This window comes from Cydia pomonella, chromosome 25 (assembly GCF_033807575.1).
Source record: "Cydia pomonella isolate Wapato2018A chromosome 25, ilCydPomo1, whole genome shotgun sequence".
Taxonomy (NCBI): Eukaryota; Metazoa; Arthropoda; class Insecta; order Lepidoptera; family Tortricidae; genus Cydia; species Cydia pomonella.
Window position 1 is genome coordinate 274978 of NC_084727.1, and position 19779 is coordinate 294756.

At 40.4% G+C, this 19779-nt stretch overlaps 2 protein-coding genes across 2 annotated transcripts in view; one reads left to right on the forward strand and one right to left on the reverse strand.

Moving 5' to 3' along the window:
* The window catches only part of LOC133531521 (ommochrome-binding protein-like), a 302438-nt gene that overhangs the window by 4891 nt on the left and 277768 nt on the right, over positions 1 to 19779 (forward strand). The gene's annotated exons all lie outside the window — the stretch shown is intronic.
* On the reverse strand, positions 11522 to 19404 carry LOC133531274 (uncharacterized). Its single transcript, XM_061869404.1, has 3 exons — positions 19374 to 19404; positions 15905 to 18651; positions 11522 to 11557 (listed from the first exon to the last, which is right to left on the reverse strand). Exons 1-3 carry the CDS (start codon positions 19402 to 19404, stop codon positions 11522 to 11524), a joined length of 2814 nt encoding a protein of 937 aa, XP_061725388.1.

Genomic DNA, 19779 nt, shown 5'->3' on the forward strand with positions numbered 1-19779 from the left:
ATATTTCAGCATATTTGCCGTACCGAGGCGTTTAATCACAGATAGGGGGACTAGTTTCACTAGCAACTCTTTTAAAAAAATATATAAAGGATAAAGGATCTATTCACATACTTAACGCGGTTGCTAGTCCTCGCTCAAATGGGCAGATTGAACGCTACAATCGTTCTATTGTAGACGCACTTACATCAATGAATCATGGAAAACCTGATAATGAGTGGGACGTTTGTGTACCAAAAGTCCAATGGGGTCTTAACAATACTATCAATAAGGCCACTAATAAAACGCCATCTCAACTATTATTTAGCTTAAGCCCCATAGGCAGTTCTGATGGGGTAATGAATACGATAGTTTCCGAAGCTCAAGAGTATGAGAATCCTGATGTAATGAGAGCAGAGGCTAATGAAAGGATGCGTATAGAACAAGAGAAACAAAAGGAGCGATTTGATAGCAAAAGAAAATGTCCACATAAATATAATGTAGGTGACCTTGTGCGAATTGAAAGGGAAATAGGTAACCCAACTGGTCAAAGTAAGAAATTGCAACCTAAATGTAGCGGGCCTTATAAAATTACCAAAGTTTTATGTAACGATAGGTATGAGGTTGAAGATACGCCTATTACTAAAAAGGCAGGAAAACCGATATACAAATCAGTATTTGCAGTAGATAAGATACATCCTTGGTTGGTTTTTGAAAATGATCCCATGGAGAGTGATTCTGACACAGAAAGTATTAAAGTGTAAAGTACATTATTTGAATTGATTATCATTTAGAGTAATGATTGTATAACACATACGTATATATACTAATTAAATATTATTGTGTTAATGGATGGTTATACTGTAATGTAAATGTGTATTTAATTAAATTTAGCCCTTGGTGGCGATACTAGCCCTGGTGGCGTTACTAGCCCTCAGTGGCGTTACTAGCCCTCAGTGGCGTTACTAGCCCTGGTGGCGTTACTAGCCCTTGGTGGCGATACTAGCCCTGGTGGCGTTACTAGCCCTTGGTGGCGATACTAGCCCTGGAGGCGTTACTAGCCCTTGGTGGCGTTACTAGCCCTGGTGGCGTTACTAGCCCTTGGTGGCGTTACTAGCCCTGGTGGCGTTACTAGCCCTGGTGGCGTTGTTGGCCCTGAGTGGCATCGAAAGGTAAGTGTGTTGGTGTGTTGTAATGAAAGCAAGTGCAGTATAAACTGGTTGATTTAAAGTGCATAATGTTAATTATCAAGTAAATGTATGTGATGATGTGTAATATTTGTGATTTTTACACTTATAAGATTGCTTTAAGATTATTTATGTTGAGAGATTAATATTTATTAATGTGATAACGAATGGTATGAATTGTTTTTGTGTATTCATAAATATTTTTTTTTAACACAATACCTACACGCGAGGACGCTAACGGTGTCAGAAAAGGCCGAATGTTAGCGAATGGTGGGTAAACAATGTAAACATTGTATTTCATGATTGAAAGTTGAGGGTATAATTGAAATCATTTGAGTTTAGTGATTAACTGCTTCTAATGTTCATAGATTATAATTATACAAGTTTAGTTGGATATGTATTTTAATCTAATTAAATATTAAACTTAATGTATATAAATAGCTTAGAAGTATTTACAAGCAAAGGTTAATGTCGTTAATGTAAAATAAAGATCAATATAGAAATGTATTATCTTGTTGGCAACATTGGTTGTCTTTGTTCAATTGAAATGAATTGATTACTTACTGGTCGCTGATAAAAATAGCTTCTAAGTGTTGCTGAATAAATTATCAAGTACTTTAAATATAAAGTGTGGTGATTATTTACGATTCCTGTGGTTCCCGTAGTACGGTTATCGTACAGTAGTGACCCTGCCTATGAAGCCGATGGTCTGGGTTCAAATCCCGGTATGGGCATTTATTTGTGGAATGAGCATGGATATTTGTTCCTGAGTCATAGGTGTTTTCTAGTATTTATATATTATATCTGTTGTTGTCTAAGTACCTACAACACAAGCCTTATTAAGCTTACTGTGGGTATCTTGTGTAATAATGTCCTATAATATTTATTTATTATTGTTACCTAGTTTTAACTTTTTTTCACTTTCTGTGTATTTTTAACTTTATGGTTCACTAGAACAAATACGAGTATATATTTACTTTTTTCTTAAGAGAATTGTGGAGTACCGCTGCTTCATACCAAACATAGTTTCCATTTTACTCTCTGATAAATATTTTTACTTTCAATGTATATAATTAACCATATCTTCAAAATTCAAATTCAAAATTCAAAAATTTATTCTGCAAGTAGGCCTCAAGGGCTCTTTTACAAGTCAATACAACATTTATAGTAACATCATATAGTGACATGAAAAATACATAGGTAACAACATTTATAAATACAACAGCCAATACCTGGGTAAACATTACATTATAATAATCTTAAAATAAATAATTAATACAATACAATAGAGATGTATAGTCTCTATGGTTAAAAACACATTAAATCTGGAGATTTAAAAGGTCCCCAATGTCAGAGTACTAATACTAATAAAATTTGGAGGTGTAAAGTCTCTCCAAGTGTCAAAATAAAATTTATACTAAATAAATAAACCGCGTCTGGACTGTTAAACTAGCAGTCTCATAAACTAATGCTACATTCTGTACATAACTAGTATGTACCAAGTCAAGTATATTATACAATATGACAGAGACGTATAGTCTCCACGGTTAATACATTAAGTTTGGAGATGTATAAGGTCCCCACGGTCTGAGAAAAATAATAATACACAATAATAAGATTTGGAGGTGTAAAGGTTCTCCAAATGTCAAAGAATAAAAAAATAAAAAATTGTATGAAATACATATTTCACGTCAAGAGACTGTTAAGCTAACAATCTTAAAACTAGTTCTACAGAATACATAACTACTATGTATTTAATATGTCAATGTCATCATCAAAATAACTAAAACATAACAAACATTAATACATAAGGTTGAACAGCTAGAAACAACAGCGCCATATGCCTCTCCGGGACACTGCACGCAAAACTATTACAGCTTTTGAGAATGGATACTTGGCCATGATTCCGTGTCTCCCAAGTAGTCATCTATTTTATAGTATCCCTTTTTGAGAAGTGCATTTTTGACGTATTGCTTGAATGAAGTATAGGGCAGGTTCCATGCCTCTAAGGGTACTTTGTTATAAAATGTTACACAGTTTCCCATGAACGATTTTTTAACTTTCTGTAGACGAAACTTGGAGACTACTAACTTATGTTTATTTCGCGTATTATAACTATGGATATCGGACAGTTTCTTAAAGGACTTTATATTCTTATGCGTATACATTATCACATCTAGTATGTATTGTGAAGCTACTGTGAGAATATCTATTTCCTTGAATCGTTCTCTCAGTGAGTCACGAGAAGCCATGTTATAAATAGATCTGATTGCCCTCTTCTGAAGAACGAAGATGGTTTCTATGTCAGCTGCTTTGCCCCACGCCAGTATGCCATAAGACATAATACTGTGAAAGTAACTGAAGTAAACTAGGCGAGCTGTCTCCACGTCAGTAAACTGCCTGATTCTTCTTACTGCATACGCGGCAGAGCTCAACCTTTTCGCCAGGGCAGATATGTGAGGGGCCCATTGCAGTTTACTACCTAAAGTAAGGCCCAGAAAAACCGTATTCTCGACAAGGTCCAGCGTTTCGCCATTTAATGTGATGATAGTTTCAGATTTTCTTACATTCGGCAGCGAAAATTTGACACATTTCGTCTTTTTCCCATTAAGAAGTAAGTTATTTGCTGTGAACCATTCTAGTACCTTTTCCAAAGTTTCATTGACTTGGCTATAATCGCTCAGTTTCCTGTCAACTTTGAAAATTAGTGAGGTGTCATCAGCAAATAAGACTATCTCACATTTATGTTTTACAAGGTTCGGCAGATCATTTATATATACAAGGAAGAGAAAAGGACCCAAAATTGAACCCTGTGGAACTCCGAGCTTTACAGTCATTCCAGTAGACTCCGTTCCATTTACAACCACTTTCTGGGTTCTTTGGTTTAAGTAAGACTTAACAAGGCTTAGAGCTTCCGTTGACAGACCGTAGTGCTTCAGCTTGTGTAGAAGTGTGTCATGCTCCACGCAATCAAATGCTTTGGACAGATCGCAGAAGACACCTATAGCATCTAGCGAGTGTTCCCAGGCGTCGTATATGTGCTTGATTAGTACAGAGGCGGCATCAGTCGTCGAACGACCTCTTGTAAAACCAAATTGCTGATCTTGAAGTAGTTCATTCGAGTTGAAATGTCGAAGCAATTGGTTTAATACAATTTTTTCAAACACTTTACTGAGAACAGGAAGTATTGAAATAGGTCTAAAATTTCCAAGGTCATCTTTGCTGCCCGCTTTAAATAGAGGAATGACCTTACTGTACTTCATCAGATCGGGAAATACACATTCTCTAACACAAGCATTAAATATATCGGCCAAATACGGTGCCACTACGTCGATTACAGATTGCATGACTTTCACAGAGATCCCCCAAAGGTCCTCAGTATTCTTTAATTTCAAGGACTTGAACGTTTTAATGATTTCATGGGGGTCAGTATATTGGAAGTATAATTCCATGCTGCATTTCTTGACATTGTTTGTATCTAAGTAAACACCAGCCTTTGCTACAGAGGAGTTCAAGTTCCGTGTAGCATCTGTGGCTATGTTGGTGAAAAAGTGTTGAAAGGCGCCAGCAACATCCAGGTCTGCAGACAATATTCGGTCTTGAACTTTCAGTCTGTAGTGGCCATCACGGGGTTTCGTTTTTCCAGTTTCAGTGTTTATTACAGTCCAAGTAGCTTTTACTTTATTGTCAGCTGACCTGACTTTCTGACCTATAAAGGCAGACTTAGCCGCGGCGCAGACTTTCTTAAACACTTTTGAATATTTTCTTACATATTCTGCAAAATTCTCGTCATGGTTAATGCTCCTCATTTCATACAGGTTATACAATCTATTCCTACTCTTATGGATGCCCACTGTGGCCCATTCACTAAACCTTGTTTTCAGTGATCCTTGCTTTAGAGTCTTTGTTTTAAAAATATTCTTGTGGACGTCATGTATCACATTCGACAGTTCCTTGTATAGTGTATCAGGATCTTGCTCACCTGTAATCAGTGCTGGTACCTTGGATATAACACCTTCTCTAAACCTTTCCATTCGACTGGCAGTGATGGGTCTCTATGTAAATGATTGCTGTTGTCTTATAACATTGACTTGGAAATAGGCTTTTTGACCACAGTGATCAGAGTTGAAGCAGCTAAAGATCTCTTTTTTTATAACTTCACAATTATAGAATACATTGTCCAAACATGTCGCCGTGCTAGCTGTAATCCTTGTGGGCTCGTTGAATAGCGGAAACAAGTCAAAAGACTGATAAAGGTTTAGAAGTCTTACAGTGTGTGCATGTGTGGGATCTAATATATTAACATTAAAGTCCCCACAAACTATTATCTTCTTACTGCTAACAAAGACTCGTTTCAACGCATCTTCCATCACGGACTCAAACTGGCTAAAATCCGACGAAGGTGGTCTATAGACACATATTATAATGTGACTCTCCATTTCCACACATGATATAATAATAATAAAAAAAAAAAAAAAAAACCGCTCTGACAATGACAGACGTCTCGTAAAATTTTCTTGCTATAAATATATTTTTATACGTTTTTATTGTTAAAACTATTGTGTATTTTGCCGTCAAGTGAATAATCCATCTACGTTAAAATGTGGAAACGTAAAAAATGTGCCCAAAATGCGTGTGACGCAAATTTATACGCACCTCACTGACATGACATTTGCATGTAACACAATACGGTATGGTAAATAACGTATGAGCATGATTACGAGGAGTCAAGCACGTGCAGCGGAGTCGATAAACGCACGACCACCACCCCCGCCCGCCTCGTCGAGTTCCTCGTCCACATCATCGTCAGGCGACGACTTTGAAACGGCGCCTGACACAGACGAGTCCAGTAATGAGAGCGGGCCGCCGCCGCCGCCGCCACGACCACCTGCGCGACGAGGGCGGCCACCGCTGCCGGCACGCTTGGGGCCTGCGGGACATCCTGCCCCGCCCACGGCTCCCGCTGCCGGTGGTGTAGTGCATCGCATGCGATGGTCTCAATCCATGAATGAGAACGTCATGCGCGCCTACTATGGGGCTACAGAGGGGGGAACACAGCTATCCGCGTATCGCTCAAGAATACTTCCTCTGTTTCAGGCTCTTGAACCTACCATCATCGTATCGGAGCAACGATTATCGGATCAGGTGCGCGTCATTCAGCGGCTAAAGCGGTTGGATGACGCGACACTTGATCGGCTTCGCCAGGAGGCTCTCTCTGCTCGCGCGGACTCCACCTCGGTGCGAGATCTGCCCGCCACGTCGCCGGATCCGATGCCCGCACCCGACCTGGCATCGGGGGCGCCGCGGGTTGATTTCAGTACCGACGAGGGGGTCTTTGCGAGTCAGAGCGTGAGTACATCTGCCAATGAGCAACTGAGGAGGACTCTGGAAGAGGTCATTACGCAGTATCGGTCCACACCCAACACTAGGCCACGATTACCACGTTTGCCTATGAATAGACGCAATCTAGCGCTAATGGGAGCCCTAAACGCTTTACTAGAGCCATATCTGCGGACTAGTAAAGATTTAGATGATACGCACTCGATCATGTATTGCGGAGCCATCGCGGCGTGCCGTGTTGCACGAGTCAAGTTTCCGGACGCTGAACGTGCACCTAGGACCGCCGGAGGTGCCCCCGCATGGCAAATACGGATCGAGCGACGTATCAACTCGTTTAGGACTCTCATTGCAAAGCTGATCTGCTTCAGGGGGGGCAACCACCGCCCCCGAGTAATGCGCTTTGTGAATCAGGCGTTCGCGGGGACGGGTATTGAGCCCCGCGACTATATTGCCAATCTCACGGAGCGCATCGACTTTCTTAAGCAGAAAGTGTATGCATGGGCAAACCGTATTCGCCGCTACAGAAAGCGTGTGGATCGATTCCAGCAGAATCGTCTTTTTCAGAGTGATCAAAGGAAGGTATACCGAAAGTGGGAGGAAACCAACCTTCGTGCGTCCGACACGCGGTCGCCAGATGCTACTGCCATGACTGATTTCTGGCGTAGCATCTGGTCAGTGCCTGTCGAACACACCGAGGGGGGTTGGATGAGTGTTGTCGAGCGTGAGTGCGAGTCCATCGAACCTATGGGGGCAATCACCATCAGCCCCGATGACGTAAGTTGTGCCATCCGCACGGCCCAGAACTGGAAAAGCCCTGGGCCGGATGGATTGCACAACTTCTGGCTAAAATGGTTCCGATGCTCGCACTCGCGCTTGGCAGCACAATTTCAACAAGCCCTCGAGTTTGGTTCTCTCCCACCTTCTTTAACAACTGGTGTCACCTTCCTGCTCTATAAGTCCGGTAGTACCACGGAAGCAAAGAACTACAGACCCATCACGTGCTTGCCTACACTCTACAAGCTCCTTACTTCCATTTTGAGATCAAAAATAAACGCGCACATTGTCGCTAACAACATTTTGGCCTCCGCTCAAAATGGATGTAGGGTTGGGTCCCGTGGTACTAAAGAGCTCCTCCTCATAGACATGACCATTTGCCAACAAATCCGGCGGAATAGGGGGGCCCTCTCTGCCGCTTGGATTGACTACAAGAAGGCCTATGATTCGGTGCCTCACTCATGGCTGGGGAGAGTCTTAGAGCTGTATAAAGTTGATACAGCTTTAAGAGCCTTCCTAAGCGCGTGTATGAGGCAGTGGACCACAGTCCTTCGTCAACCAGGAGGTGGGGATGACCGCCCTGGCCCGCAGGATTTTATAAGGATTGAGCGAGGAATATTCCAGGGTGATAGTCTGAGTCCCCTGTGGTTCTGCCTAGCTCTGAATCCCCTCAGCACCCTGCTGAAGGATTCAGGATTAGGTTGCCGGCTTCGGAGAGAGGGTGAAGTCATTTCTCACCTTCTGTACATGGATGACCTCAAATTATTTGCACCAAATAGCCAAGACTTGTTGGAGCTACTGAAAACCACCGAAGATTTCAGTAGTGCCATCAACATGGAGTTTGGTGTCGATAAATGTGCGGTTATGCATGTACAGCGGGGGAAGGTTGTAAATTCAACAAATTTACAACTTTCTGAGACAATGTCTTTCAGATCTATCTCTGAATCAGAAACCTACAAATACCTTGGTATGACACAGTCGTTGGGTATTGAGGACGAGGGTATTAGACAGTCGGTGAAGGAGCGCTTTTTCAGTCGGCTCACAAAAGTCCTTAACAGTCTTTTGTCAGGAGGCAACAAAGTGCGCGCCTTCAACGCCTGGGTAATGCCCCTACTCATATACTCCTTTGGCATACTAAGATGGACTCAGACCGAGCTGGACGCCCTGGATCGGAGGGTCCGACTAATGCTCACCACACATCGTATGCTGCACCCACGCTCGTCAGTTATGAGATTGTACATCCCACGGAAGTGTGGAGGTCGAGGCTTCCTAAACGCCAAAGATCTCCACAACCGCGAGGTGTGCAATCTCAGGAATTATTTCCTTAACAACGAGTGTGGGATGCATCGGGATGTGGTGGCAGTAGACAGGAACCTCACTCCGCTCTCCTTGGCAAACGAGAACTGGCGCAAACCTGTGGTACTAAGTACTGCGGATCGCAAGGCGGCATGGGAGAGTAAGGTGCTACACGGGCGGTTCTATAAGGCCCTCACGGGACCCGACGTAGACCTGCTCGCGTCGGTGAACTGGTTACGATTCGGGGACCTCTTCGGAGAAACCGAGGGTTTCGTCTGTGCAATTGCGGACGAAGTTATGATGACGAACAACTATCGGAAATATATCCTGAAGGACGGTACGGTCGACATTTGTCGGGCATGCCGCCGTCCCGGAGAGTCACTCAGGCATATCATTTCCGGTTGTTCTCATCTTGCTAACGGCGAGTACTTGCACAGACATAATCTCGTAGCCAGGATTATTCACCAGCAACTTGCTCTTCTATACGGCCTTGTGGACCGCGAAGTACCGTACTACAAGTACTCACCTGCGCCAGTTCTCGAAAATGGTCGTGCCACGCTCTATTGGGATCGATCTATCATCACTGACAGGACTATTGTAGCCAATAAGCCTGACATCGTGATAATAGATCGATCGCAACGCCGGGCCGTGCTCGTCGACATCACCATCCCCCATGACGAGAATCTCGTGAAAGCCGAGAAGGACAAATCTAGTAAGTACCTAGACTTGGCTCACGAGATAACCGCCATGTGGGATGTTGATTCGACGATCATTGTCCCGATAGTTGTTTCAGCGAACGGTCTCATAGCGAAGAGTCTCGAACAACACCTTGAGAGACTCTCGCTAGGTGGTTGGATCAAGGGTCAGATGCAGAAGGCGGTGATCTTGAGCACGGCGCGGATAGTCCGGCGGTTCCTCTCCCTGCGGCCCTGACCACCGGCAGCTTGGGCCTTGCCCCGCTGCTGGCGGCACCCTAGGTTAGGTTTTTTACAATGTGTTTATATGTGTTTTGTATTTTTTTTTATGTATTTTTATATTTTACTTTTATATCCATATTGTAAAAAACCTCAGTCTAAGAATTAAGAGAAATAAAGGAAATAATAATAATAATAATAAATTCTTTATTTCAAGTTTAAAAACTCATACAATACAATTAAATAAATAAAACAATAACATAAAATTAAACATAAATTGAATTGAAGCAGATGCTATAGACAGATCCTTTGTATTACATTTATATATTATTTACCATTTTCGTCCAGGTGCACGGCTGTCCAGTGCTTTAGGATCTTATTGCTCGGGTTGATTTCTATAGTTCGCTCGATAGAAAGTTTGACTAAGTCGTTTCTTTCCTTGCATTTAAATTTTCTTTTCACTATAATCAATGAGCCCCCGTGAATGGCCGACTTTCTACTGAACGAGCTAACTATATCATAATTATAAATATTGAGTAATAACAATTCATATTCCTTGAGCCAGTGTTCCATATATCTATGCCCCATTGTTTGACTTATTTCGTTTTCTTTTTTATTATAAATGTTAGCAGGGAAAAAACCAAATTTTATACAATATTTACAAAACTTGTAACATCTATAATAATATAAAAAATGGAAAAAGCATAAAACGGGATATAGCGGTGGTTATAAAATACCAAGTTGCATAAAGATATTTTCTATAATGTTCATATTTATAGAATAAATACAATACAATACAATATTTATAGAGGAAAATCGTTATTACATACATTTGTATAGAGAAGCAGTCACGCAACTTCATTCCCTTTCCTCTTATCTTGTAGACAGATTGTTATGTTCCCGTGTAATGTTGTGATGAAAGTCACATTAAACCGATAGATAGGTATGATAGGTTGGTTAGGGTGCTTCAGATGCCCGAAGGGCAAACTCTCCAGAAATAGGAACCCCATTGACTCAGGGAGATAGACAAAGACTTTGATGTTTAACAATATGCCGATTTTAACAATTTACCTGATCTTACTACACCGCCAACGCGCATACCGCAAGGGAAAATTATCTTGAAGGCACCCTACCCATTTTGCTTTCTCTTTGACGACCGGTCTGGCCTAGTGGGTAGTGACCCTGCCTATGAAGCCAATGGTCCCGGGTTCAAATCCTGGTAAGGGCATTTATTCGTGTGATGAGCATGGATATCTGTTCCTGAGTCATGGGTGTTTTCTATGTATTTAAGTATTTATAAATATTTATATATTATATATATCGTTGTCTAAGTACCCTCAACACAAGCCTTATTGAGCTTACTGTGGGACTTAGTCAATTTGTGTAATAATATCCTATAATATTTATTTATTTATGGACAAAATGGTATGTATATGTTTTATATATTTATATTAAGACCCTACAAAAGGATCAACAGTAAATAATTAGGTGTAAAGTTAAAAAACAAGTGAGGAATCGTGATAACTAATGATTGTTATCAACATGCTGTATTGGTAGCAAAGTATGGTTGACAAAAAAACAAATATGCAAGTATTATAAACATTATATGTATGTTTCACAACTTATGATATTTATAGACATATTTATAATCACTTATCCAAATTATACCCAATAAACGACTAAAATTTGTATATCCACTCTAGATACAATGAGCATTTGATTATTTAGATTAAAATAAACACTTCGTGTAATTTAATTGGATTTTTTAACTTATAGTTGTATTTTTATGACATTTAATGTCATTTGACGTACATTTTTTTTTAAATATATTAGGGCTGAAAAGGTTATGTACATAACCTAATAGTAATCCTAGGAAGGTAAGTATTTATTTTATAGTTAAATACAAAAGTGAATATTCAAATGTATTTGTTTTTTCCGTCAACAATAACCTTTGCTACGAAAAGTATACGTTGATAACGATATCTAGTGATAACACGGCGTTAGAACTATAGTGGAAGGAAACATGAAATAGAGTTATGTGTCGAGCACGACGTCTAGGAAGTGTAAAGCCTGGAAAGTAAATCAGAAATCAGAAATATTTATTGTGCAAACTGTGTAGGTACAAGAATATGACTTAGGTACATTTTTTGATGAGTATCAACAGTTTTACCCTTCTCGGGTATACAATTATTTTTAACTTAAACTAGGTTTTAATATTTTATCTTAAACTATATTTTAATATACATTTAGGTTAACATAGTTATAAAATTCTTTTAAATTATAGAAGACTTTGTCTATTATAAAGTTTTTTAAACATCTTTTAAAAGTATTTCCTTCGAGGTTTTTTATTTCGTTTGGCAGATGGTTGAAGACATTAATAGCAGATATGAACGTACTTTTTTTATATATTGAGGTGCTAGTTCTCGGAAGTACCATATTGTACTTATAAGGTAGGGTGGCCTAAGAGCGGATGTGCCACAAGACCGGATACATACAATTTTGCACGAAAGAAGCGACATTTTTCGCGGCTGGCAACATAGTTTTGTCCACCATTTTGTTCTGCCCCTCCCTTCATACCGCGAACGGCGTTGCTAAAGACAGGTCGCGTGTAGCGGAGCTGACAAAAAAAATTGCCATTTTTAGTAAATTTTTGGCGATCCGGTCTTCAATCCAAAAATTCGTTGCAAAATTATGGTGAGTATTTATCATTTTATTGCTTTTTAAGTAGAATTCTGTGTAGAATTAGCAAGTGCTCTCCAGGATTGTATACTTGGTTTACGCCTAGGACGTCTGTAAACAAAGATCCGGACTTTTCTCCCATTGCCAAAGTACGGACTAAAATAGTCCGATCTTAAAGCACTAAAAAAAATGCAGTGGTTCTCAAAATTTTCAAATAGCGCTGGAACACTAAACCTGTCAGGCAGCCATTTTTACTTCCATCATTTATCTGCATGGGTTCTGAATTAGGTATATAGTGTAATTATATTTATCTATGAGTTTAGTTCAGTTCAGCCCTATTTTAGCACATACCAACTATTACGTCCGGTCTTAAATCTCTATCTTCCGAATGCTACATTGCTACCCGACGCTGACTGAGTAAAGTTTGAGAAACTCAATTTTGCTCATATTATGCTTGGGAGGGAAGATCGGACTAAAAATGCCAAAAAAATAATAATTACCTGTGTTTGCCACACCAAGCAAAATTACAGGACGATTTTGTGGTATGTTGTTTTCGATTTAAGACCAGATATTTTCCTTTTGTGCACTCTAATGCCACAGCTTCAAGGGTGAAATTAAGCAGTAGTCCGAACTTTGGCTTCGCCAGGTTTTTTTGAAAAGTAGTCAAGAAAACTATTCTGTCACTTTGAAGGCGTGTCTCGTATAATCTACAGCGTGTATCGAATTAAACGAAAAGTGACCAGATTATTTGTTTTATTGCTAATAATTTCCTCTAGCAGTCCATTTGTAAAATAGTTATAGGAAATGATAAAAGCAATGTTTTTTATCATGGTCCGAACTCGACGAAAAAGCGTCCGATCTTAGGCGACCCTACCTTATTGTGATCTGATATTTTCTTTGCATGAACGCTTTGTGAAATATTCAGGGTGTTTTTTTACAAATAGGCTTAATTCTAATATATAAATACCGGTGTTCACTCCCTACACTGCACTGCACTGCACTTCCTACCTTTTGTAATGAAACACTTCACTTGACAACTTAATACTCATTTATTCCGAAACCAAATTTACCTTATAAGGGGCTGTAGAAAAATCTTAATAGCGTGAAGTAGCCGATAGATCAGCGACATCTACTGTGAAATTGGGCAACTATAAAAACTAAACATACTACATTTAACATTATCGGCCCCCAAGGACGACTTGTCCTTCATAAAGATCCATGTAAATAAAACAAACCAAGAATAGTGAAGTAAACAGCACGTGAAAACATGAATCAATAATAATAAGGTTAAATTACATAGTGAAACTCAAATAGAGCTATTCTTCAAAACTAAAACACATTAAACTTCTTAACAGATAGTTAAGGATCCAGAGGTAGAGGGCAAATTTTAGCAATGGGTCTTCGAAAAGTACCATTCTTTAATTTCAACGTAACCACTCGTGTTAAACCATCTCTACCAGGATGCTTATCTATTATACGACCTAACAACCACTTTCCGGGAGGGAGTCTTTCATCCTTGACCAAAACTACTGTTCCAATATCAGGATCAGGATTAGTAACGGTCCATTTATACCGGTTTTGTAGTGTTGTTAAATACTCAGAACTCCAACGAGTCCAAAGCGATTGCAACATCCTTTGGAGCAATTGCCACCGATCCAAACGGGATACTGGCACAGTGGCGAGACTTTCTTCCGGAACAGTGATAGGAGCTTCGCCTATAAGAAAATGTCCCGGTGTAATTGGAGAAGCATCATCAATAGAATTACTGATGGGAGTTAGTGGCCGAGAATTTACACAAGACTCCACTTGAGTCAACAGTGTAGAATACTCTTCGAACGTGAGAAGAGTTTGTCCGATTACACGCTTAAGGTGAGACTTGATCGACTTCACGCCGGCTTCCCAGAGTCCACCAAAATGTGGTGAGCCAGGAGGAATAAAGTGCCATGTAGTTTGGTCATTTGCCAAAATCTCAGATATTTCTCCAACTACTTCTGAGTTCCTATTCCTAAACATGGTGTCAAGCTCTTTAGACGCTCCGATGAAGTTGGTACCACAGTCGCTCCACAGATCACTACAATGACCGCGTCTAGAAGTGAAACGACGAAAGGCGGCAATAAAAGCAGCCGTGGACAAGTCACTCACAAGTTCTAAATGAATGGCCTTGGTCACGGTGCAAACAAACAAAGCAATGTAGGCTTTACATGTACGTTGACATCTACCTGGGTACAATTTTAACTGGACTGGACCAGCAAAATCCACTCCACTTTTACGGAAGGGCTTATCTGGCGTTACACGACACGCAGGTAACTGACCCATCAATTGATTGATCGGTGTTGCAGACTGTTTGAAACAAGGGATGCATTTATGAACAACTTTCCTAACTAAATTTTTAGCACCGATTATCCAGTATTTGCAACGAATTCCATTCAGAGTCAGTTGAGGACCTCCGTGCAAACAATGAATATGAGCATCATTCACAATCAAAACAGCTAAGTGACATTTCGAGGTTAGAACGACAGGTGACTTTGTATCAAAATTAACATTTGCATTACGTATGCGACCAGTAACTCGAATAATGCCATTTTCGTCTATAAACGGGGCAAGTGGGGTCAAAACATCAGATTTCGGAAGCCTTTGGCCTTTTCTCAGCATTCGTAACTCTTCCTGAAACCAAAACTCCTGAGAGAGTCGAATGCAAACTTTTGTGGCATATCTCAATTCGGTAACTGTAAGATGCTGAGGAAAAGTCTCAGGAACTATCTGATTCATTTTTACATCAATGTGTGCTTTACACAGCTTTACAAATCGCAGTAAGTATGCTGTAACGCGAATCAATTTTGTCAGAGTAGAGTATCTAGCCAAATATGTAAGTCGATCATCACTCTCATTCGATACACCAGCTTGAAGTGCTACTATCTTACTATCATTTCCTTTCGAATTTTCTTTGGCTTCTAGTTGTGTTGTTGGTATGTCGAGAGAAAGTGAGCGACAGTTATCAAAATCATTCTTTTGGTGAAGTACAGTTGGTCCGCGCCACCACAACTCGCAGTCTTTAAACAGATCGGGACGAATGCCACGCGACGCAACGTCTGCAGGGTTTTCTGCCGATTGTATGTGGTGCCACCGGCCACTACTTACATTATTAACAATCTCAGTGACTCTATTAGCTACGTACGTTTTCCAAGTGCTAGGGTTTCTTCGAAGCCACGCTAAGACAATCATTGAATCTGTCCACGCAAATACAGATTCTTCGGGCAAACGAAGACTGTGCTGAACATCTTTGAGTAACTTCGAGAGCAATACCGCGCCACACAGTTCCAATCGTGGGACGGAGACTTGTTTTACTGGTGCCACTTTTGTTTTAGCAATGACAAGTGACACGTAGATTCCGTGGGGCGTGATAACTCGCAAGTAAACAACAGCAGCGTAAGCTAAACAAGAGGCATCACTGAACCCGTGAATTTCCACTCTTTCCTTGCCGTCAAATTGTGTGTGAACCCAACGATCTAAATACAATATTGGCATGTGACAGAGCTGGTCCCTGTAGCTTGACCACTCTGTGGCAAGTTCGAGAGGAAGTTCATCTGTCCAACCAATACCACTCAACCAAAGTTTTTGCAAAAACATTTTTGCAGTGATAATCACAGGCCCTAAAAAACCTAAAGGGTCATCTGATTTAGCTATGTCCGACAGTACTGACGTTTTGGTGAAGCGTTCTGTGGGTTCCGAAATATCTACCTTAAGTTCGAAGACATCGTGATGTGAGTTCCATTTGATACCTAAAGCTTTGATGGTATCATCAAGCTTAATCTCGACACTTGGTTGATTAGTTTTTTCCGAACTAGGAATATTTTTCAACACGTCAGGACTGTTGGATGCCCATTTGTGCATTTCAAATTTCCCTTTTGCCATAGCTTGTGTGATACGACTCTGTAACTTAGTTGCTTGTTCCACGTCATTCGCACCAGTGAGTAAGTCATCCATATAAAAGTCATTACTTATAATTTCAACTAAGTCTGGGAATTGCTCTTTTTCGTCTTGTGCAAGCTGCTTCAATGTGCGAATAGCGAGGAACGGAGCACATGACGTACCATATGTCACAGTTAACAAACGTTTCTCGACGATTTCATCTTGTGGAGATGAGCGCCACAGTATGCGCTGATAGTCAACATCTTCTTTAGCGACGAGTATCTGGCGATACATTTGCTTTACGTCAGCAAGCAAACAAATCTTGTGAGTACGCCAACGAACAATGAGGTCTCGCAAGTCTTGTAATAGTGATGGTCCAATAAGTAACTCGTCGTTCAGAGATGAGCCATTTGACGGCTGTGCAGTTCCATCAAAGACCACGCGAAGCTTTGTTGTGCTGCTGGATTCTCTTATCACAGCGTGGTGGGGGAGATGATAGACTTTGTGAGTTGGCTTATGTTGTGGGTCTACATCTTCTAGATGATTCAGCTTCTGATATTGATCGATGAAGTCCGCATAATCCTTCTGAAATTTAGGCTTGTTTGCGAATCTTTTCTCCATGTGCATTAGTCTCTGTAATGCGATCTGTCGAGAGTCGCCTAAGTTATTTTCGTGATCATCTTTAAAAGGTAATCGTACGACATATCGTCCATCATCTTGTCTATAGTGGGTTTCTTTATAGTGCTCTTCACATTGTTTTTCAAGATGTGTTATCGGTTTCTCATGTGGCTTGTACTCTTCAGTCTCCCAGAATTTGCGTAGGAGTTGATCTACCTCGATGAGTGCGTGGTGAGCTACAATATTGTGAGGTGGCAGATCACTTCGTGATTTAGACGCTCCAGAGACAACCCTTCCGAGTTTCGAGTTTTGTGCTATAAGCTTGTCATCGTTATATTTGTGAAGTCCGTCTAGCAAAATAAATGCATAGACCTCGGCGCCCAGTAGAACATCAATAGGTCCCGGCGATTGCATGTGAGGATCCGCTAGTTGCAATTGGGACAGGGCAGGCCATTGTGAGATGTCAAACTCCTTTGAGGGTAACCAACCATTTATCTTCGAGAGTACGTGAGCGTTAACTTGCATTATATAGTGAGTGTCTATCGGTGAGTAAATATCTAAGTTAACGACGTGTCGTGGCAATGACGCTTGATCTTCGAGACCTGTGATATTAGCTGGCTGCAAAGTCTTCTTCAGTCGCAGTAGTTGCACTGCAGACTCCGTAATGAAGGTTCCTTGTGAGCCTTGGTCAATAAGGGCTCTGAGTTGTACGAGAGAACCACTGCTATCTTTCAAGCATATCTGTGCTGTGGCTAATATCACTTGTTTTCCTCTTTGTGAGACCTTCAGACTTGTGAGTTGCTTGGTTTGTGTGTCATCAGGTTCTGTGGGTTTCTCCATAGTGACTGTATTCGCAGTTATACTCTGGTGGTGTAAAAGCGTATGGTGTTTGCGATTACAGGTTCTACATGTTGTGGCTTGTCTACAATTCCGTATGGAATGTCCTTTGACAAGGCAATTGAAGCATAAGTTGTTGTTTCTTACAAATTCTTTGCGTTGATCTATGCCGAGTTGTGCAAATTCCGTGCAGTGGCAGATGTAGTGACTTTTCTTACAATATGTGCATTCCGTATCAACTTCAGCGGTGAAAGATCTCACATTCTTTATTTTAGGTGCAGTAGCTGGTGGTTGAAATGTGGTCTCTTTCTTATCTTTCTTCTGTGTCGCCTGTACCATTTCCATCGCTCTGAATCGTCCCTCTAAGTATGATGTGAGCTTCTTATACGTGGGTAACTCTATAGATGAACCAAGCGATTGCTCCCAAGCTTTGTGAGTTTCACTATCTAACTTGGATACCACAATATGCACGATTATCGAATCCCAAGTAGTTGTATCAATCTGCAAATTTGCTAGACTACTGAGACACTGGTTTGTAGTATCAAGAAGATCCTTGAGGCCTTTAGAGCATTCGTACGTGAGTTTCTTCTGATTGAGCAGGCGATTCAGTATGGTATTAGCTATCACTCTATCATTGCTGTAGCGGCAGACTAAGGCGTTCCAAGCCTTCCCATAATTTGCGGCTGTGAGTTCGAAATGACGGACTACTTGTTCTGCTTCACCCTTCAAGCTTGACCTCAAATAATGATGCTTGTGTATGTCACTCAGACCTGGCTCATTGTGTACCATAGAGATAAACAAATCCTTGAAGTGCATCCATTCTTGGTAATCACCGGAAAATGAAGGGAGGTTTATCGGTGGGAGTTTACTCTTTGTGACAACTTGAGGTTGAGATGCATGAGGCACTTGAGGTGAGGCACCTTCTTGTATTGTGACAGATTCCGTCAGTTCCAATAAACTAGTCTTGAACTCCATATAGAAATCTTCAACATCATTATAGAGTGCTTTCAGTTCCTTTTTCTCTTCAACGCTTACTGAAGACTTAAGAATTTCTCGGTGTTCAGCAAGGAATTGATTCCAGTATTCTTCAAGCGACTCTATCCGTATTTTCAAGTAGCTTGCTGTATAACGCGTTGACGAAGTTTTCTTGTGATTAGTGTGAAGTCTTTTAATCTGACTAAAAAGTTCTTCTTGTGATGCTATGTTAGCCATTATTTTTTTAAAATTTGCTAAGTGAATGACAGATTTCAAAGTCTATTTGATTCTAAGTTTATTTTTGAACACAATTTTTCAAAGTGTTTTTTCAACCGAAATTACGCTAAGTCCAAGAATTCACAAAATCGACTAAGTCCAAAATTTAAACAAATTATTCTAAGTGTTTTTTCGACGGTTTTTTTCTAAGTCCTAAATTCACTCGAAATTGCACTATGTCTTTTTTCACACGAAATATTCTAAGTGTGTGTTACCGCGAAAATTGACTAAGTCTTTGACACTTCACATTTCCACTGTCACTGTACTCACGATTATCCTAGGTTCCGAAGGACCAATGTTCACTCCCTACACTGCACTGCACTGCACTTCCTACCTTTTGTAATGAAACACTTCACTTGACAACTTAATACTCATTTATTCCGAAACCAAATTTACCTTATAAGGGGCTGTAGAAAAATCTTAATAGCGTGAAGTAGCCGATAGATCAGCGACATCTACTGTGAAATTGGGCAACTATAAAAACTAAACATACTACATTTAACAACCGGTAAGGGTCAAAAAGTACTGTTCCATTAGGCGCGTTTTTGGCTAGTCCTATTATAAACGATAGAGTAAAACTCAGTAAACTCACCACGGTCCGAGGCCTGCGTCTTCTGCGCCATGTCGCCTAATATTGTCACCAGTTATGCACGCCTTGGGGTCAACCAAATAATAAAATCCTGTTAGGAATACTCCAAAAATGCTTCAGTTATATTGTTTTGTACTTGAATGATAATTTTCATCGCAAGAAGTACATAAATGCCTTTTGTTTACGCCATGTAACAAGAGACAAGTGACACTTGCCATAGATATAATATTCCTAAAGGTAGAGTGTAGTGTAGATTGTAAGTGTGTGTTTAATTTTATACATACTCTACATAATACATTTATATGGTTTTCTTCTCTCCCACTTCCTTCATGTTGGCACTATTAACGTTCTGTCATCCGCTTCCCGCTTATTTGTCATATGTTCGTTTGTGATGTCCATAACAATTATT